Here is a 22,178-nt window from a genome sequence, read left to right as displayed (position 1 = left end):
GATTGTTTCGACTTCTTCGAAGGTGGAGCGTCTCCCTCCACCTCGGGGTTGTCTTCTGCTCCAACTCCTCGATTGTTACATTCGACATCTCTCCTGCCACGTACTTTTCTGCGAGAAGGTGCATCAGTTTCTTGCAGTCACGAGTGGAGTGGCTATTGGTTTTGTGGAGCTCGCAGTACATATCCTCATCTCGGACCCATTTGTTACTTGGGAGTACTCCACTTTTGGAACGTGGTGAAAATGGAGGTTTGGATGGCGAACTCTTTGGAGAATTCTTCTTGGGAGATTGATTGACTGCGAATGTGCCAGGTCCGGACTTCGGAGTCGTAGGTGGAGCCTTTTTAGCGGGTGCTTCGAATCGGGGTTTGCCTGCAGGTGGAACTTTATGTTTCAATGCGGCGGCAGCCTTGTCTTCCTCTGCAATTATCCAGTTCGAAGCCCGGTGTAAGGCGTCCTGAATGATTGGGAACCTGTTTACGGTTAGCTCTTCGCGGAAACGAGATTCGTGCCAGAGGCCATTTTTTAGCGCAGCCAGAGCAGTCGAGTCCGAGAGTCCGGGGATCTGAACCTGGATTTCCTTGAACTTTGTTATATACGACCGGAGAGACTCTCCGGCATTTTGGCTCAAGTTCCAAAGCTGAGCGTCTGTTACCGCGGTTTCGATTAAGCTAGAATACTGCTTAATGAAAGAGGTCGACAGCTCCGTGAAGTTGTTTATGGAGCCGGCTGCTAGAGATGCGAACCAAAGTAAAGTCGGCCCGCAAAACGTCTCTGCGAACAATTTGCAGTACCCAGCGTCTGCTGCATGAGGTTCGAGGTCTACGCGGCTAGCTGTTAACAGGAAAGTCTTAAGATGACTAGTCGGATCTCCCTTTCCCTCATAGCTCGAGAACTTAATTTTGCCAGTATCTTTGATGCGGACTCGGGCTACTTGCTCGGAGAAAGGAGTTTGCTTTGACTCCTCGATCACTCGGAAAATATCCGGAGCTGAAGTGGTTGCACTATGCATCACAGACCGCATGTCCCGGATTTTGCTCTGCATGCGGAAGATCTCGGGATTGGTGACGTAACCAGAAGTCGAAGTGTTTCCGCCCACAGGGGGAGGGAGGCAAACTGGGACTTCGGAGGATCCAGCAATATCGAGTTGAACCGGAGTGTGGCTATCGCGGACCAGCGGTGGCGCTGCTTGAGTACTTAGCTGGGGTGGGAAAGTATTTCCCGGAGTAGAGTTCGCTGCTGCAGGCTGCGTGGTGAAAGGCGGAATAACGCCAGTGAAGTCCAGAGCACGTCGGCGAGGGTTTTGATCGGAATACAGGAGATCGACCCGATCGGCGTATGTGCGTTGAGAGGCTGAGAGGTCGGCTACTGACGTAGTGATTGCCTCTAAACGGGTGGAGACCTGTCCCTCAAAACGCTCGGTGAGAGCGGCCGAGGCTGCTTGCTGGCGGTCGGACTTCTCAGACAATTCCTGCAAAAGTTTCTGGATAGCCTCCAGAGTTACCTGATTGGAAGAATCGGTAGCCATAGCGGTGTTTGGATGAAGTGGGTTCAGAACTAGTAAGAGTATAGGTGATAAATCCCCCTCTCTCTAGCGCCAAATGTGGAGAGTGAGAAGTGTTCTCTCCCTCCGAACTGATTTATGTGAGGAGGAGCTTATCACCGTTAAGAGTTCCGAACTGAGAAGGAGTGTTTTGAATGCTAAAATTGTATATTACTGCCTGAGAACCAAAAAATGTTCGATTCTTTTCAAAGACTCCCCCCTTACATATTTATATAGACAAATTAATTACCCGATTAATGCGTAATTAATTTTACATGATTCTCGCGTCCTAATTAATCCACTCGAATGCCGGAATCTTTGACCGAGCTCGAGCTGCGAGCTGATTAATATGACGCCTCTTCGCGCTCTCTTCCTCTCTCTGGGCCTGATGGGCCGACCAGTGCTACACCTTTGGCCCGTTTAGCGTGCCCGGCCCAGGCCCTCTGCCTGTTATCCGAGATGACGAATCGTGGGTACAACACTCATGACATCTATTAGTGAATTGTAATGATAGTTTAGTTTATACTTATAAATTTAGTACCTCTAGTCCTACATAGATTTAGGAGTTTTCTAATCACCAAAATAACTAAAAGATTCATAGGTGTGTTTTGCCTAGGTGTGTTGGTATGATTGTTCCTTACTAGAGTGATCTGAAGACTGGTGAAATTGCAGAAATTTGAAGGGAGAGTGCCTGGATACGCTGTGAAAGCAGTTGATACAACTGGAGCTGGTGATTCTTTTGTTTGTTCATTTCTTGTCTCATTGGGAAAAGACGGTTCCATACTCGATGTACGTTTAAGTTTTAACTGCAGATATTTTGATGACCGTTTTGAGGTTTTAGATTAGGCATATAGTGGATATTTGAGTTTTTGGGTGATTGGAGTAAATGTGAGTATTGCAGGATGAAGGGAAGCTGAAGGAAGCTCTAGCCTTTGCAAATGCATGTGGAGCCGTGTGTAGAACTCAGAAAGGAGCTATTCCTGCACTTCCAACTCCATCGGATGCTCAGCAGCTCATGACATCTATTAGTGAATTGTAATGATAGTTTAGTTTATACTTATAAATTTAGTACCTTTAGTCCTACATAGATTTAGGAGTTTTCTAATCACCAAAATAACAAAAAGATTCATAGGTGTGTTTTGCCTAGATGATAAAAATAAGATTTGCATCTCTTTATTACTAATTTTATATCAACTACTAGATAAGTAACAATGAAGTTGGTTTAGTATTCTCTTATCAAATTGAAACCGAACCAAACTAATATCAAATCTAACCGAATCCAAACCAAATTTAGAAAGAAAACAAAAAAAAACGAAATGCCACTCTGAGTTTCTCTGCAATTGGCCTCATTATTTTGATGGGAAAAAAAAGTATCTAACTTTGAGGTTAATATGATCCTCTAGAGAACGTTTTCTAACTTGGATATATATATATATATATATATATATATATATATATATATATATCAATTTGGAGAGAGAACCTAACTTATAACAAAAAAGCATTGACTTTAGAAGTTGACAGTGACGATGTCAAAAAGAGAATCTGAAATAAAGTGTCTCTTCGTTCGTACCAACAAGGTACATAGGGAAGCGTTGACAAAACTAAAAAGCAGAGCGAGAAGGCAAATCTGCGAATCTCCGCGTCCGTGGGAGTGTTCAAAGCTGATGTGTTCATCATCCATATCTGAATATTCTCTATATTTTTGTTTATAGAATGAATCATATTGTCATTAAAGTATTATAACTTCGGATGAGTCTACGTATGGCTTTTCTTGAGTTGTTGGAGGCATTAGTAAATACCATATAGTGCAATCCGGTTCATTCGGAGTACCATGGAGTGTCATAGACATCTCTTCTGACAGTTCTACCATACCGACTATAGTGCCTAGTCCTTATGCTTTGTAATACCCCGATCATCACTTTTTAATGACCCATGTCTAATCTCAATCGAAGAGTCCACTTTGTTTAATGGACCTCACATCTTTTCACTAGGTCAGTGAGGCCATCAATATCTGACGGCTGGTTTACTACCGTCGGGAGGCTTTAAAGATTTGTTATCGTCCCTACAAATCACCACATGATCTTTTCCTGTGTTTTGTCCTCACTCGCACAATTCCGACAATCACTTCCCGGAAGGTCACCCATCCTGAAACTACTCCAACTCAAGCACGCTTAATTGTGGAGTTCTCTCAGGACCTTTGACCGAAAAAATAGGTGCAATTTGATTACATAGGTGGCCAAATCAATTCTTTTAAACATCTCAGAAAGTCTCTGAAACCGGGGTGTCACAATTCACCCCCACTAACAGATCGCAACGTCCTCGTTGCGCACCAGGACCGTCACCCCCGACGGTGTGAGCCCACTTGACTCCACACACGTCTGTGTTTGGCTCAGATCCCACTTGTAACGCTCCAATCGCCACCTCTCAGTGGGCCTCATGTCCAATCCCTGTCCATGGGCCCACGTTTCTTAATGGGCCTCACGTCCTCTCACTAGGCCCGTGAGCCCATCAATATCCGACGGCCGGTTTGCTACGTCCGGGAGGCTTTAAAGATTTGTTACCGTCCCTACTAATCACCACATGATCTTTCCCTGTGTTTTGTCCTTACTCGCATAGTTCCGACAATCACTTCCCGGAAGGTTACCCATCCTGAGAATACTCCAGCTTAAGCACGCTTAATTGTGGAGTTCTCTCAGGACCTTTGATTGAAAAGATAAGTGCATTATTGGTGACATAGGTGGCCCTGACCAGCGCAGGATGGCTATCGGTAACGCGAATAGTGGTATCACCAGTCGATGCGGGTTGCCTTCGGTAATTTGCATGAATGAAGGATTGGTCCTGATAGTATCATTTCCCTAAACTAGTACGCGGGCAGGTAAGCTTATGTACCACCCACCAGTTTGGTACCCTAGGGCCGGACACGGCCATACCGGTACGCTAACAGACTGATGGTCGTGAAACAAAGACATTAGCTAAGGGAATGGACAGCCAGGATCGTCCTAGGGTGGTGCTTATCCGATCAGCCCTTATCCTTATCCACAAAAGCGTGAAACTTATCCGATACGTTTGTCCTTATCCATTCGCCATGTGTCACCACCGGAGCTGCGAAGGGTGTCCGCCATGTGTCGCGCCAAGGGCCTCCCAATGCCACATCCTGCTTAGGTAAACACGACCTTAGGAGGCTATATAAACCCCCGGTCCATTTGTTCATTAGACCCGAAAAATCACTAGAAAAACCTTAGAGTTAGGAGGAGCAAGCGAAAAGCTGCGAAACGCCGGAAAAGCTAGGTGAGTTCCCGATCGTATGGAGTAGTTAGTGAATAGGCTAGTTTAATTTTTCTTTATTTTATTATTTAATTGAGGTTGGTCTTAATACTTGATTAGTTTAGAATTAAGCTAGTTAAGTAGGATTAAGTTAGTTAAGTAGGATTATGTTAGTTAATTGAGGTTAAGTTAGTTAATCATGATTAGGTTCGATAATTATGATTAAGTTAAGTTAATTAGGATTAAGCTTAGTTAACTAAGATTAGGTTGCTGGTTAAGATTAAGATAAAGATTAGCACTTAAGCTGGAACTGCTTAGTGTTTAGCATTAAGATTAGAATTGTTTAGCGGTGATTAGTGCCTGGTTTAGGAATGTTTACTAGTTACCATCTAGGTTAGAACCGGTAAGTAATCATTAGCGCTTAAGTATGGAACTACTTGGTTATTGTGATGTGTTTGATTAGTATGCGATTCCTTGTGTGACTTGATTCTTGTTTGTATTATTGCTTGTTGTGTGATCGTTGTGTGCATCATGTTAGATACCACCTGCATTGTTCCATTAGTACATGATCATAGATGCATTGTTGTTATGTTGCTTGTGTGATTGTTTGATATAACGTCCTGAAGGTATAGCAGTGATGATGGTCGTTTAGACGCATTGCAGTTATGTCGTCCGATTGTTATATTATTGTTTGCTTGCATGTTAGTTACTATCATTTAGGTAGCTTGCATTAGGCGAATCATGAGGATCCCATCCGTCTGATGTGCGTTGCGTGTAACTCCATAACGTTATGGCTTATGAAAGTTCGGAGCGGGTCATGCCCGGTCGGACGCTACATGACGATGTAGTATGAAAGAATGTGGATCCCTTTTTAGACTTTGTGTCTAGGGGTGTCGGGCATTGCCTTGGGAGATCATGTATTCATAGAAGGCCTTACTTAGGGTAGAAGCATGCATATTCATCTCCGCTGCATTCTTAAATTCGAGTCTTCATGCATTGCATTTCACTATGCTTGTTGCATTGTATCATTGCTTGTTGGTTGAATTCGTATTGCTTGCTGCTTGGGGATAGGTAGATGGGTAGAATTACCTTAGGTATCGCGGGTAAGATTTCCTTAGATATCGGCCTCACTAAGTAACGCTAGATTACTTGTGATTCTACTTCATTTTTTCCAGGAATCTTTAGCCGAAAAATCTCCGTAGTAGAAGCAACGTGACCTAGGCGAATCAATGTAGGTTTTACAGCTTTTGTAATTTCTGACTATGTATATTATGTATGGTTTTCAAATATATTATGTATGGTACGCAATCTTACCTAAACGGTATAGTTACAGAAAGGCGTATAGCTTTTTTGGGTTTGATCCGATTGGCAAGCAATATAAGGCATTGTTTATGGCTTACCCAGATGGTACTGGTCATCATAGAATTCTTACATTTAGAGCTGGAGGTTTGAGGTGGAGAAAGATAAAATGTCCCTTACGACATGATATTAAGAGTGATGGGGTATGCATCGATGGGGTTTTGTATTACTTAGGTTGTAAAACGACGTACATTGAGGAATCTAAGAAGTTAACTTATATTTATGTCATAGTTTGCTTTCATGTTAGGTCTGAAAAATTCACCTTTATTTACGTAGAAAGGGTTTGTCGGTTGATAAACTATAAGGGCAAATTAGCTGTGATTTATTGGGAGGATGATGTCGACATTCATAAGATTCTTCATTTCGCGGATGATGTGTACACTTATTGGGAGGGTGAGGTCGACGTTGGTGTCATTAATGAGTTGCGTTTGTAGGTTTTAGAGGATGTAGCGAAACAGGAATGGTCGAAACATGCCTTCACTTGGACCGATGATAAATTCTTCCGTCACCAAGTTTCCTTCGCTGGATCGACCGCTTCGGGTGAAATAGTGTTTTCGATGCGCAAGTATACATGTGGACAACCCTTTTATGTCTTCTACTTCAATCCCGAGAGGAACACTCTCCGACGTGTTGAAATCCAAGGTTTTGGTGAAGGGTTTAAGAAACCTTGTAGCGTTCACACCTTTGTAAACCACGTTGAGGATCCTAATGTTAACGGTTTAGAACTACTCAAGTCATTCCCTGCTCCATTTGGTGATACAGATAGTTCAGGCACAGATTCAGATGAATCAGACAGAGAAGGGTTAAAGCCAAGACGTATATATCCTTGGAGTAGGCGAAAGCAATGAGCATTGTCATGTTTTGTGTTTTTTTTTTTTTTTTTTTATCTATTCGTTTAATGCTCTTTTGTTTTGTACCTTTTTACTTTTACTATTTTAATAAATCAAGTTTAATCCTTGAACTAGTGATTGATTAGTCTCATTTCATACAGAAGATATGTTAAAATTATATTTTCAGTTCCATACTCTGAGAATATAAAAAATCTCTGTAACAGAGAATTTGGTACGCTGTGTGTGTTCAAACCAAAATTTTATTGATCTTCGATTGTTCTTTACTCGATTTTTACAGTCAAAAGATTGGACTGAGTTTGTACTACAAATTAGGGGTTTTGTTAATGCTTATCCTACTTTACATGCCTTTCTGTTGCACATTCTTCATCATTATATAAACAGATGCTATCTTTAGTTATAGCTTCCATTTGTTTTTCTATCCAAAAAAAAGATGGCTACTCCATTAATTGTTTCCTTTGGTGAAATGCTTATCGACTTTGTCCCTGACACTTCTGGTGTATCTTTAGCTGAATCCACAGGTTTTCTCAAAGCCCCTGGTGGTGCTCCGGCTAATGTTGCTTGTGCCATCACAAAACTCGGTGGCAAATCTGCTTTCATCGGCAAGGTTTGTATCTTTTCTTATGTTACCTAGAATCTATGTTAGCAGTCTCTAGAGTGATGTGTGGTATTCTGTTCTTTTTTTGTTTTTTCAGTTTGGTGATGATGAGTTTGGACATATGTTGGTTAACATATTGAAAAAGAACGGTGTGAACAGCGAAGGTGTTTGCTTTGACACCAATGCAAGAACCGCATTGGCCTTTGTGACATTGAAAAAAGATGGTGAGAGAGAGTTCATGTTTTACAGGAACCCCAGTGCTGATATGCTCTTAACAGAATCTGAACTCAACAAGGATCTTATCAAGAAAGCTAAGATTTTCCACTATGGTTCTATTAGTTTGATCTCTGAGCCATGTAGAACCGCTCACATGGCTGCTATGAAAACCGCAAAGGATGCTGGAGTTTTGCTCTCTTATGACCCGAATGTTCGGTTACCTCTTTGGCCTTCCACTGAAGCTGCAATTGAAGGCATCAAGAGTATTTGGAATGAGGCTGATATTATCAAGGTGTATATATATGTTTCTTTTGTTGTAAATGATGTGTTCTGTTTTGGTGATCTTAGTGTTGAGTTTGGTGTGTTTAGGTAAGTGATAATGAGGTAACATTTCTCACACGTGGAGATGCAGAGAAGGATGATGTTGTTTTGTCTCTCATGCATGATAAGCTTAAGCTTCTTATTGTAACTGATGGAGAGAAAGGTTGCAGATACTACACAAAGGTAATCAGATTTGATATGATTGTTTCTTGTTAGGAGTGATCTAAGCAAACGCTTTTTTTCGACTGGGGAAATCTTCAGAAATTCAAAGGGAGAGTGCCTGGATACGCTGTGAAAGCAGTTGATACAACTGGAGCTGGTGACTCTTTTGTTGGTTCATTTCTTGTCTCATTGGGAAAAGATGGCTCCATACTCGATGTACGTTCAACCGCAAACATTTTGATGACGTTTTCAGGTTTTAGATAATGTGTGATTGAGTAAATGTGAATATTGCAGGATGAAGGGAAGCTGAAGGAAGCTCTTGCCTTTGCAAATGCATGTGGAGCTGTGTGTACAACTCAGAAAGGAGCTATTCCTGCACTTCCAACTACATCGGATGCTCAGCAGCTCATGAAATCTAAGTCCAAATAGTTTCACTTTTGTTTCTGTCCTGTTTCTGTTTCTTGGATTCCAGGTTTTTGTCAGAGTATTTTCTCTGTTATCTGAGTAATAAATCTAGTTTCAAGTTTCTGCCAAAAATCATTTTTAAAATAATCCACATTACCTGATCTTTATTATTGTGGAACCTTAAGCTAGATTATCTATAACAATTTATCAAGAGACTTGAAAAATTTATTACATATAGAAAGGTTACAGGTATTTTGGTAGATAGGTTACATAACATAACACTCCACTTTTAGCTTACACAATATGAAACTCAAAACTCTTGGAATTATAACTCTTCTTCACACTCAGAAAGTAGTACTGTATATAGTTTATTCAATCACAGTTCTTTGGATTCAGAAGAGCTGATTTTTGCAGTTTGGCCCTCTTCAGCTGCAATGTTAACAACTCTTGGACCCTTAACCTGATCAGGGGATAGCTTAGTGAGGTTAATAGTGAGCACACCGTTCTCAAGTTTAGCCTTGACTGATTCCATATCCACATTATCAGGTAGCTTGAACTGTCTCCAGAACTTACCATATGATCTCTCCACTCTATGCCACTGGTCTCCTTTCTTCTCTTCTTCTCTTTTCCTCTCTCCACTCACCCACAAAACTCTGTTCTCCTCCACTTCTATCTTCACTTCATCCTTCTTCAAACCAGGAACATCGAGCATTATCTCATGCCCTTCTGCTGTTTCTTTCCAGTCCACTCTCGCTGGGGACAGAGCCACGCTCGTGTCCCTCTCGAGTTCTAATGGGATTCTCTCCAAGATCTTGAACGGATCCGGAAACCGATCCATCCAGAGATCGAATAGTAAGCTTCCTGGAGTAGTTTCAAGTGCAGAAGACAAAGACCCTTCACTTGTTTTGATGTTTCCAAGTAACAAAGCTCCTATGAAGAGGCTTAGCAAGTGTTTCATCATGGTCGGTTGATTTGGCTTTCTTGTATAGAAGGTTGAAACCAACGTGTTAGTAAGTTTTTTTAACTTCAGTTTTTTGTTGTTTTGTATGAAATTAAGTCTCAGTCCGCTGGTGCATATATACACATTCTATGAAGAATGAAGAAGTTTCTTGAAATATCTATTGGTAGATTTTTGTAGGTATGTTGGGATTGTTCTAGCATTTTAGCTATGTGACTTGTAAGTTGTAACTAATTATGTTATTACACGTTGGATTGGATGGTCTTTGAGGGCTTTTCTCTCATGTTCCAGAGACTTCTTGTAACAACTACGTATGTTGAATCGAAACATAAGTTATGTTTGGACTAGCCCATGATATTATTAGTTTCTATGCATGCAGGCCTATTTATCATTAGCCCATTACTGTAATTGGGACCAAAACTGTTTTTTTGATGAATTCAAAGATGAGAATGCTGATAAGTCTTTAGAGTTTTGGCTGCTGCATGGGAAAGGGATGGGTAAGAGTTGGAATGTGCCATGCTCTAGAGTTTCTTTTACCTCTATTGTCCTATGGCTAGTTACTTTAAAATCCACAGTCTTTTTATACATATTGTGGTCCTCCCATTATTTTTGGCTTGCCATGCTTGTGTCTTAAGAGAAGCTTGTCGTTATGTCTGCCAATTTATGTTTCAAAAGGAAGTAAACTAATAAGAAAGCTTCTGAAAAAGATCTTTGTCATGAAGATTTTGGTAGGAGAAAACATTTATTGATTTAAATGCCACCCAAAAGTTGGCCTAACCCAAGCATGTGAACCTATTCAATCTTGTTATTTCTTATTCCCTCTTGTTTAGATTCACTTCTTGTCCTACTTCTTTATTGATATTAAGACACGTTGTTGCTCTGTTTTTTTCTTTCTTTCTATATTTCCAATTTTCAAGGATGAAGATACTATGTGAAGTGTGCGAGAAGGCTGAAGCAGAAGTACTTTGCTGTTCAGATGAAGCTGTTCTTTGCAAGCCATGTGACATTAAAGTTCATGAAGCTAATAAAATTTTCCAGAGGCATCACCGAGTCGCCTTGCAAAAAGATGCAGCCTCAGCCACCACAAGCTCTGGAGCTCCTCTATGTGATATATGCCAGGTTTGGTCGTACTTTCTCTTTTAACACTCGCTGAGTTCTTTAACCGATCGCTAAACATATATCTATGTTTGTAGGAGAGAAAAGGGTACTTCTTCTGCATAGAGGACAGAGCATTGCTGTGCAATGATTGTGATGGAGCCATTCACACTTGCAATTCTCACCAAAGATTCTTACTTCCTGGAGTCCAAGTTTCTGATCAGTCTTTAACTGAAAACTTCGGATGCAGCACTAGTTTTAGTTCTGAAACTTATCAGACTCACTCAAAAGCTTCTCTGAATAGTCAGTACTCTAATGAGGAAACTGAAGCCGGGAACTCAGCTGCGATAGACAAGAATCCTTCTGTAATATTAAATCCTTAGACATAGACAATATCATTGGTCTGGTCCGGAGCCATTGATGTCTAATAATAAAAATTTCTGTAACGGATCAAGTCTACACACATACCTTACATATGTATTATATTAATTCTTAAATGTTGTTCGGAGCTTGTACCACACGATGAGTTGATATACCACCGATGAACCTTATTAGCCTGAATCATTTCCTTTCTCGATGCACTGGTACGAGCACAACAGCTCGGAAGGTAGGTGTCGGCGTGTCGCAAGACATAAAGAAACGAGCTAGTACACATATTTTTCACTAAAAAAGCCTTTTCACTACCTAAAAGAAAAAGTAGTAGGACTTTATTTTAAAATCAAGTATCTAAAACTTGAATATATATATATATATATATATATATATATAAAGTTAACTTTTCTCTCTTCTCCTTTCTCCACATCATCATCCACCTAATTAATATTTTTTTTTGTTTTTGCATTAAAAAAGTACTATTTTAAATAATCATCAATTGCTTATTTATTATTTATAATTAATAATAGTTAAAATAACTAAAAACGAATTAAATAAATTTAATTAAATTTTAAAATAGTATAAACAATAACATAAATTTTTTTAGTTAATAATAAAAATAATAACTATATAAAAAGAAATTAAGTAAAATAAATGAAAAATTTAAAATATTAAAAATAATATTATGAAATTGTTATAGTAATAGTGTTATTATTCAAATTATAACCAAAAAATGATCACATTCCAAAAACTATATTGGGTTAATGAATTTTATAATGGAAGTAAAATTTTCATGCATGGTGGAGTAAAATAATAATTTATGTAATTGTATTTATAAAACTCTAAACAAAAAAAAATTAGAGTGGAACATTAGTTTCTAAGAAACATATACTACAAAGATTTATTATTAAATTTCACTTATAAAAAATAAAAAATTAGGGAAATATCTTGAGTCAAGTGGTTACAACACCACTTCTGCGACCGAATCCACGAGAGTTCGACTCCACTAAGTCGTGTTACTCTGCGTAGTAGAGATTGGTCTTGTTGATTCAATGATGACAAAAAAAAATTAATTACTTAACTCAATTTAAAAGTTTTAATCTAAAACAAATAAATTGTAAGGATCACATTTTTTTTGGGAAAACTACGAAAAATAATTTGGAAAAGATAATCCATCTAAAAAACAAAATCAATTTTAGTGTGAACATGTTTTTTTAGTGAACGGATATTCATTGTAAGGTTTAAACGTTTCTACATTTAGACATTCTTGACTTGGTCGAAATTCTATTATGGCAGATGATGCATTTGGACAACCCTATTGTAGCGACATAACACTAAAATTGTTCATCAAAATTTGTATATTTGCATTTAATATGGGATATCAATATGTTTAAATAGTCTCTATAATTAGTTCAACAATCGACATTCGACGTTAGAGCTTTTAAAAAGATGTTTTCATGGGATATGATTATAGAATGAACTCTTCTAAGGATAAAAGGCCAGAAGATTGTCGACAATATTGTTTACTTTTCCAGTGAGATTCTTAAGTCATTTTTTGTTATCACGTGATATATTGTTGATTTGTCAGAAAAACATTATTTGGACACTAGACAATATATGACATATATATAGATTAGTAAAAATAATTACAGTCTTTATACAGATTTATCTTTTAATCTTGAAATAATTATATTTAATATTCAATGATTTTTATTAAGAAAAAAAATAAAAAATCTCACACAAATAAATATACGAAATAAATATTAACTTCAACAATATATCAATTAGTAAAGTAAGTTTAGTGTTTATATAGATTTATACTCAAAAGTTTGAATAATTATATTTGAATTCAACAACTTATATTGATTAAAAAAATTAAATTAAAATCCCGCGCGTGCGCGGGTCTAAATTCTAGTATATATAATGCATAGTTGATATGAGCCAAAGTTATTGTCTTCAAACTCATATCGCAGCATTTGTTTAACGTAAAGAACAAGAAAGACTTTAAGCAAAAGCTTCCCTTTAACCCAACTCTCTTTGAGAATTAGGTTAATTGTTGGAGTTTGATATTCTCATTAGCATAAGGTGTCCTTTAAAGCAAAGCATAAAACTCCAAACCTTAATCCTAATGTTTAAAAGGAGATATTAAAAAGAACCCATTAACCAAGACACCTACTATTAATCATAGCACGTACGTATCAATAACTTAGGACTTGTTCTTCCCATAACTTAGGATATATAATGCATAATTTATTAAATAACATAACTTAGTTAGACAATTATAGATTAGCTCTTGTACTTCCTTTTCGCCTCACTCCAAGAACTATGAACCTTATTGGATTTGAACCAAAGTTGGAACATAACTGATGACAAGTGAGCATGTAGATTCTGCATCATGATGATCCACTTGTATACATTTATTGTCCTCTCCCACAACGTGTAAGAAATAGTGGGAAATCCCATTTTTACCGCGACACACTAAAACTTTGTTCTCCTTGTCGACCAAGAAATTCAACCCACTAGCAAAGCTAAAAGGCCGGTAAACCAAATTGAGTGATAGAAACTTGCTCCATGACGCGGCTCAGGTACTCTCAATCTTAGTTGCAATCCATACATCTCCAATGGATGGATCCATTGCCCGAGTTACTAACATACAAAGTTTTTGATCTTCTCTAGTCACTGATAAAGAGATAAGATTATCATCATCATTCGGAAGAGAGACACTTACAAATCTCTCCGTTGAAAAATCAAACCTAAGTAAAAAATCTGTCCAGACTTTAGTCAAAGAAGCAAGCCAGTAAGTATTTCCATTCACAGACATACCATTACGACACTCCTTCCACTCTGGTATGAACCAGCTTCTAGTCTTCCCAACAACTCTCCAAGAATTAGAGGTAAAGACATAGATCTCGCAGTCAAGTAATGATACTGACCCGCTAATACAATCAGACTGATTAATTCTCAAGATTTTGTACTTTTTGCATGAGGATTTACCGAGAGCAAAGATATCGGATTCCTTGAAGAAATGTCTTGGTTGGATCCACTTAGTTTCATTTGAACAAATATTCCAAACAACTAGTCTGTTGTATACGGTGGTACAAAGCAATAAGCCGTCGCAATGAAAGACGTGGCGTATATCAACTTCTTTTAAAGAAGCATAAACTGGACCTTTTAGGCTAAATTGACTTGCTATCTTTACCTTGTTATTGTAATTTGAATCAAGATCGACGCTCACCAAATAAACCCTAAAAGCAATCAACATGATAATCAGTGAGTGCCTAGGTCTTGGTGCATTATCATAGTGTTTCTTAGAAACCCGCCCATCTTTAATCAGAACGTTCCATGTTTTGGATGTAGATCGTAACCGTACCAAAGACACCACTGGAACCCTAGAGAGTATCTCCACTACCAAATCGTCGGGAAGATCCCGTATGTTTCTTCTCGTCTTCATCATCTTTAAAAACTGACTGCTTCCAAAGAAACTACAGGGTTGCAAGAGAAGGAGGAGATGAAAGTTATGAGACCTAAAATAGTTCCTTAATTATTAGTTGTGATGGTTAATTTAATTTAATTATTATGTGTAATTAATAATTCCGTGGTCTATCTCGAATCCGAAATAAACGATGCAGAACAAAGATATATTTTTTTTTTATTGTTGGTCAAAATCTCAAATCCAAAGTTTTGAGGAGTTATGTGCGAAGCAAACGCAGAATATGACTAATCCTACTGTTTTATCTATGGAAGAGGAAAATGAAGCTTTTCTTCGATGGGACCATGTCTGTAACACCCCCGAACCGTACCTATGTCCCGAACGAGGACACGGACAGCCCGCGGGACGTCACGCTGGGAGATCGCACTCTGGTAGTCCGGTCGAGGGACGGAAGCTGCAGCTTGCCGATCAGTCCTCCTGGACGCGACTCTGCCAACCCTTGGGATCTTGGCGCGTTGTGTTGACCCGGACAAGGCCGAGTATCAAATGCAACTTGCCATGTTTCCTTAAAAACGATTATATTACTTTAATAATTATTACATTTAAAATAGTTATCAAAGCAATATACATAAACACAACAAATATATACATTGTTAGCGCGAGAAAACTGCTATCATAGATATTACATAGCGTTATCGTAAATGCTGTGACATCAGCAGCCATGATAGACCCCCCACATACAATAGCATTTTTGACATGATATAGTAAATACCTACATAAGATAGTATTTTCATATTATAGCACTAATCGAATGCTATAACACATTTTATGGTAACACAAAATTAGTGTTATTTTTTTTTGCTATATAAATTTTATAATTTGTATATTTGAATCCTATTTTGCAGAATTTATTTAACTGGATATATATATATATATATCTATATATAATTTTTTTATTTGATAAAATCACCAACATACATAAAATTATTATTACATTCTCAGAAAAAAGTTTTACATAACATAAAGTCTTACATAACAATCTTAACTAAAATAAACTAACATCACAAAAAAAAATAGAGACAAACTTCTAAGTTCTAGAAGGTACATGGAGTTGTATATCATCATGTTCTTGCACAAGGCTAGGATCTCTACGCTTTCTTTAGATATGATCTTGGAACCTTAACGAGGCTCAGATCGTACCATGTCTACAGGATGATGGCCGGTCTTCTGAAATATCGTATTCCTCTTACGTCAGCCAGTATTAAACTGATTCAGCTTCGTTGCTAAAAATCTGAGATTGTTAAAATTACGCCTCTGAATTAGATTAATCAAACACGAAACGCAAGTTAAACACAAATTCAAAAAAACCATAACCCCACCCCCAAAGCGACATCACCGAGCAAAGCCCGTTTCTGAGGCTGCGTGAACTTAAAAGCTTACTATGTCAACAGCAACAACTAGATCACGACGACTTAATCTATGTAAAGTAGTTGTACAAGAAAACGGAACAGTTATTAGGTTTAAAAATCTATCTCTCTAGTTGGGGATCGAAACAGACCTTAAAAAAATTGCGTTTAGAAACGAGCCACAAGGGGGAATGCGAAGGCAATTTGTTTAAGAGTATGAATCGAAGTAGCTTACCTGTGAATTCGAGAGAGCACGCACGACGCAGGGGGAAGAAGAAGAAGGACTTGATCGTCCAACTGCATAATCTCGAAATAAAGAACTTGATAGCTACCGACTTAAAGGTTTAACAAGAGCAAGGGAAATAATACTTACGTGAAAGTTGTGAATCATAAAAGAGTTTACTTGTCTCTTATTTGTTCTTTACCTCATGAAAATGATCTAAATAAGAGAAAAAACAAGCAATCAGTATGAATAATAGATGGTAACTGACTAACTGCAACTAAGCCAAGCCTTGAACATGAAACTGAACATCATGAACCAGCAGGAAATCAAACAACTACCAGTTCACCAATCGATGTTTCATAAACCAAATCAATTAAACAAAAGTTTGATGCTTACATTCACTATCATCCATATCTCAATGCAAAAACCTGCAACGTAGTTAAAACGTTTAGACAACACTAATGTACTAACTAACCATACCAAATACTAACATGTCTTGTGATTACAAGAAAATAGAAGCTTCTCTATCTCCAGAACTTGGAGCACACAAGAAGAAACAAAACAAAGTTCAGCATTTCCAAAGCAGTAACACTAGTGATAGATAAAAATGTTTTAACTTTCAAATCCAAATGAACCTAATGAGAATCACAACAATTCCACACACATCATCTTAAGTTTGCAATAGAAACGAGAATGTGTTTGAGTTGTTTCGTTCGGATTTAATAGGGAAAGAGAGAGCTTACGGCGGCGATTGTGGAAGAATTCTTAAGAAAAGGGCGTTAATTACTTCCTTCTCACCCAAAAATGCTTATTTTAGATCTCTATCTCCAGATATCTTGAAAAAGGCTCTTGCCTCTTGGTCTTGTAGTTCTGCCCACACACAAAGTTTGGCAAGAGACAGACTAAGATATCACAACTCAATTTTATATTTAGGGTTTATGACAGTAAAGTCTCAATTAGACTAAGATATCACAAATCGATTTTATATTTAGGGTTTATGTCAGAATTAGTCAAACACCATTGTTCTCAAAGAGATAGAAACAAAGCTAAAAGCTTTCACCTTTCACACACAATTAAAGCGACCTAGAAGGCAACAATTTAAGACAAAGACTTAACGATAGAGAAGAACACCAACATGTTAAGAGATCCACGAATCTGAATCCACCAAAAATTAAAAAAAAAAAGTAAAAAAAAATATATATTATTCAACAAACCTGAAAGATGCTACGCCATATCTGGGACAATTGGAGAGATCTTAGTAATCTCTACCTCCTACCTCAAGCACAGATCTGTGGCTGGTCTCGTCTTGTCGTCGGTGCCTCGAAGGTAACACAAAATGGCCAAAAGCGACGATATTGTAAATCAAATCTAGGGTTTAGTGTAATTATCGCAAAGATTTTGAAGAGGAAAAAAAATCTGAATCTGAAGATAGCGAAGAGGTATTGGAGGAGAGGAGAAGAACTGAAGAACGATAGAAAACAAATGAGAGAAATTAGGTTTTAGTTGGTAATAACTAATAAGTGATTTTTTTCCTAGGTTCTAAAGTGTTTTGGCGGTACAAAGTGAATTATTTTGGCTAAAGTATTGGCGGACAAAAAAATTTTAGATTCCCACCCAGAGATTATCTATCTTAGCAGTTGAGGAAATCCAGCTATTATCATGTGCTATGAATGTAGATTTTTTTTGTAGTAAAATAGTCAGATACTTCATATAATGCATCTTGAAAATATATAGGGTTTTACAAAAACACATGAAAACAAGCCCTATCCAGTAACCTAACGTTTGCTCCAGCTCTAGACTCTTCCTAGATTTCATGCGAGACAAAAATATTATCATGAGTAATCTAATATTACTCAGTGAGCCTGGGTACCCCTTTCCCTAAACATGCATTCTACTTTTTCCCCACCCAACTACCCCAACAAGCAAGGTAACAAGCAAAGCAATCAAAGTCACGCAACAGAAACGATAGCGGAAGCATTAACAAACCAACAAGAAAGTGATAAGGTTAGATCAGACAAGACTTGACTCGATCAACCTAGACTTCTTCCCTCGACAATAAAGATGACTAAAGTAAGACAAGGGTTACTTGGATACTCTAGACTCTTTACTCTTACGCAACAACAAAGACGACTAGAGTACAACAAGGGTTACTTGAGTACTCCAGACTCTTTTTACCTACAACGACAAAGACGACTAGAATACTACAAGTGTTACTTGAGTACTCTAGACTCTTTTCACCTACAACGACAAAGACAACTTGAATACTACAAGGGTTACTTGAGTACTCTAGACTCTTTTCGCCTAAGCCCTCGATAATCTGTTCCGTTCCACAACACTTCCCATGCTGAAACCACAAAGGTAACCAGCATGAGTCCCCACAAGCTACTACGTCTAGTAGCGGTCATTCTAGTGGACAAATAGACATGAGTTTGCCCCGCGCGAGTGGTCATCAGGAACTCCACGCGAGACAACCAACTATTCTTGGAACAGAAGATCGGCAACTCTATCCTAGCTACGACTCGAGAAAAATAACGAATATAATTCAAGAGACTAGCTAAGACAAGTACTACAACTCAAAGGGTTAGCAACACACTAAGAGATTAGTACTACCACAACAGCAAATTCAAGCAAGATATCAAACAAACAAGCAAGAAAATCAAGCAACAATCAACATGCAGCAAGAAATAAAATTCAAGCATCCTAGATTGTTCTACATGCATGCAACTAATTTATCCGATTTTCAAGCAAGAATTTATTGCAAATAAAAATCCATTAGTTCTACCCAACATGCAAGTTTGTGGTCCAAATGTTAAGCAATCCATATTGCTAAAAAATGCATCACTTTCATCAAGAAAATATGCAGTTCAATTCCCCAATTCTCATCATGCATGGTGATTCCTAGCATAAATTCTATGTGCTTTTAAACAAGAATCTAGCATAAATCCTACCATATTACGCATGCGACATATTAAACTGATTTCAACATGAACCTAGTCAAAATGCAACACACAATGGGTACGTACATGGGTCCTAAGAACCATGCAGCACCCCACCCCACCTACCACAGAACTCACTACACCACAGGACTCACAGCGGTTAGCAGATCGATGTCAGACTTCACAACACTGCGGATCAGATGACTCTCCTCCTTTGCGCCTAACAGCGTCACACTCCACTTCGACAGCTTCTCGCTTCTCTTCGACAGCACCTCCCTTGCTTCGAGAGTGTCTCACTCTACTTCGAGAGAGAGTAAGACTTAGAGAACTTTGAGTGATTTTCTTTTTATGAGCTAAGTGATGAAATGAGAAGGAATGGTCTTCCTTTTATAGCGAAATGGGCGGTGCAACTCGCCAATGCATGGCGTGCACTTGCTCGATCCTCCTCCTCTCTATTCTTTGGCTAACACTTGGCGCCCAAGCTTCCAAAGATTCTTCTCCTTCTCCCTTGGCAAAAACGAAGAGTATAAAATCTCTTTTGTCTCCTACTTGGTGCAACTTCATTGGCCAACACTTAGGAACATAATGATTATGTCATACTTTTTTGTTTTTGAAAGACACAATGATTGAACTTCAGTTTTGCATGAATCCCTATTGGCTGATTTGCAAAATAGGAATTTTTCTTGCGCTGCCGGCAATTTCCGCAAAATCTGAGATTCTGTCGGGTTCGTCCGTCGATCGTCCGGCTCGTCCGCAAAACTCGGTCCTCGACCGCAACACTTTGGCCCTTCCGCACTTCTTTGGTACATACCGTACTACAACCCCAATGTCCGTACCGCAACTTCCTGACAGTACCGCAACTTCCTGATATTACCGCAACTTTGTGACAGTACCCCAACTTCCTTACAGTACCGCAACTTACTGGTCTACACCGGCTGTACTCGTCCTTTACCGTGTTCACTCGGCTTGCAACCATCCTTCTCGGTCCGTACTGCCTTTGTTCATGTACGCCCGACCTGTGCGCACCATCTCCATCCGCGTACGTCTGATGTGTCTGTATCGTGCACGACCTTGTACCTCCGATCATGTACGTCCGTCTGTACCGTCCCTGTCCGTGTACGTCTGTCCTGACCGTACCATGACCTTTTTCGTGGTTTTTGACTGGGCCATTCTTCTTCTTCGACCTCTTTTTGGACTTGGCCTTTAACCTCCAATCACTGGCCATTTTTCGACTCGTTGATTTTTCTTCGGACTTCCTTCGGTCGTTCTTCTTTATTTCCTCTTCCTCTTCTGTCTGAGTCTTTTCCGGGTTGATTCTTCGGACTTTTGTTTCAGAATTTCTACCCTTAATGAGGGTCACTACATTCTCCCCCCCCTTATAAGAATTCGTCCTCGAATTCTGGAGTCTTCTTCTTCTTTTAACGCGATGATATTGCTTCTTGTCATCTGCGTCTTCATCTTACTACCAGCAATATACCTTGCCAATTTCCTAACTTTTGCCACTACGCCATAGACTTGATCCCTTCACTCCATTGTTAAGCTTCTTCATCTCCAGCATTCATCCGATTTTCATATACTACCTCCTTTAGGTACTAAAGTTGCTTCCTTGGTGTACCGTGATCCATCTAATCACTTAACTCCTTGTCTCCATGCTTCTCTTTCTTCAGCTTGTTCCTGAGTCCTTTCTTTTGTCGTAAATTTTGATTTACTCCGACTTCTTGGTTCTTCAACCTTCGCTCTTTTTCTTAGCTCTTCCTCTAGTCTACTTGGACTCTATCTTCTCATTCTGTAACCTCCATGTCCTTGATTGATTTTATCACTGGACTTGTTCACATGGTCTTTGGTATAAACCATTGACTTCTTCACTTTTGCTGTTTGCATTTATTTACAAACTCTCGTTCGCCTCGCACGCCTCATTTATCTTCTTCACCACGCTTGGTTCGATAGAACCTCACTGGTTTTGGCGTAAAATATAAACTTTGCTTTTCCTCCTTGGCATGCATTATTTTCTTGCACCCTCTCCTTCACACTCATGTGATCCCTCTTGACCATGAATTATCTTCTTGCACACTCTTGATCATGCTTGATCAATCCTCCTTCTCAATTCGCTCTGCCAATTTTTGATTGGTTTGCACTTCTCCTCTTTTGTTTGATTCTGCCCTTTACTCAATCTCATTCGCCCTAGTCCTGTTCATCACTACTCTTTCTAGCTCTTTCTCCTTAACTGATCTGATTCACCTCTCCTTGGTCGAATTCTCTTGTCTGATCGCGCTTCGTGGTGGCTTACGTGAATCCTTAATCAATCATACTAAACCTTTGCAAGCTAATTATGAATAATTAACTATGCAACCTACTAGATGCTAATGCAATTAAAGCAAGCAGTTAAACAAGCAAGATTAGCAAGCAACACACAACAAGTAGATAACCGCACTAGAGATTAACACAAATATTTTACACCCCGAAGGAAAAAATAGATGAGTTCCTCCTCCTCCTAGCCGTCTACTAAACATGGTTCGAATCCTAAAAAACAACACAACTAAGGTTAAGTCTAGCAGATTACACAAAAGGAAAACCTATTCGACCCTTACACACACCCCCAAAAGAAAAACTTCCCGTAACCCACTCTTCACTGGTTCTGTGGCTTACTGCACTCCTCACAAGTGCACACACACCACCCACTTGGCTCGTCAGATTGTGGTTCAGCGGGAGGCTCGGTTGAGATTGGGGCAGCAGACGATGAGGTTCCGACTTGGTCCGGCTGGTTCTCGGCTCAAACATCCTAAGCTGATTGGGTCTCACTCGCACGCACAACTTGGCCTATCGGATTCACTTCCGCTTGGACTACTTGGTTCAGAAAACGATAGGAAAAGTGCCATTGCATCCCTCACTCGAGACACTCAGCATGCTCTGAATTGAACATGCGTCTAAGCGACGTTCTCCAACAATCTCTGGTTCGGTGTCCCACTCCTTGACACAAATCGCAATAGTAGTGGTTCCTAAGTTGAACACGATCTGGATAGGTCACCCTTTTCTGAGCGGTAG

The 22,178-nt window shown here is 39.0% G+C and overlaps 2 protein-coding genes, 1 long non-coding RNA gene and 2 pseudogenes across 5 annotated transcripts; 2 read left to right on the top strand and 3 right to left on the bottom strand.

Annotated features, from left to right (window-relative positions):
* Positions 1-7,408: 7,408 nt before the first annotated feature.
* Positions 7,409-8,848, top strand: LOC104737025 (putative fructokinase-5). Its single transcript, XM_010457121.2, has 5 exons — positions 7,409-7,621; positions 7,710-8,120; positions 8,198-8,332; positions 8,411-8,527; positions 8,606-8,848. The coding sequence occupies exons 1-5, from the start codon at positions 7,448-7,450 to the stop codon at positions 8,738-8,740; spliced, it is 972 nt and encodes a 323-aa protein (XP_010455423.1). The 5' UTR covers positions 7,409-7,447; the 3' UTR covers positions 8,741-8,848.
* A 71-nt stretch (positions 8,849-8,919) lies between these two features.
* LOC104737026 (22.0 kDa heat shock protein pseudogene) lies at positions 8,920-9,771 on the bottom strand (annotated as a pseudogene). The gene has a single exon (XR_015578839.1). The product of XR_015578839.1 is annotated as a 22.0 kDa heat shock protein pseudogene (transcript).
* A 494-nt stretch (positions 9,772-10,265) lies between these two features.
* Positions 10,266-11,295, top strand: LOC104737024 (B-box zinc finger protein 23-like). Its single transcript, XM_010457120.3, has 2 exons — positions 10,266-10,793; positions 10,868-11,295. The coding sequence occupies exons 1-2, from the start codon at positions 10,593-10,595 to the stop codon at positions 11,150-11,152; spliced, it is 486 nt and encodes a 161-aa protein (XP_010455422.2). The 5' UTR covers positions 10,266-10,592; the 3' UTR covers positions 11,153-11,295.
* A 2,169-nt stretch (positions 11,296-13,464) lies between these two features.
* Positions 13,465-14,595, bottom strand: LOC104738347 (putative F-box protein At4g10190 pseudogene; annotated as a pseudogene).
* A 951-nt stretch (positions 14,596-15,546) lies between these two features.
* On the bottom strand, positions 15,547-17,734 carry LOC104737023 (uncharacterized). 2 transcript variants are annotated; one of them, XR_759681.3, is made up of 6 exons: positions 17,415-17,722; positions 16,944-17,070; positions 16,597-16,628; positions 16,351-16,416; positions 16,213-16,274; positions 15,547-15,862 (listed from the first exon to the last, which is right to left on the bottom strand). It is a non-coding gene; the product is annotated as an uncharacterized LOC104737023 (long non-coding RNA). The 2 variants fall into 2 exon arrangements; XR_759682.3 differs by lacking the exon at positions 16,597-16,628 and having other exon boundaries at positions 17,415-17,734.
* Between the last annotated feature and the right edge of the window lie 4,444 nt (positions 17,735-22,178).

The sequence above is a fragment of the Camelina sativa genome, chromosome 13 (assembly GCF_030686135.1).
Source record: "Camelina sativa cultivar CO46 ecotype springtype chromosome 13, ASM3068613v1".
Taxonomy (NCBI): domain Eukaryota; kingdom Viridiplantae; phylum Streptophyta; class Magnoliopsida; order Brassicales; family Brassicaceae; genus Camelina; species Camelina sativa.
The sequence above is the reverse complement of the archived record's forward strand: the minus strand, read 5'-3'. Positions and strand labels throughout refer to the sequence as shown.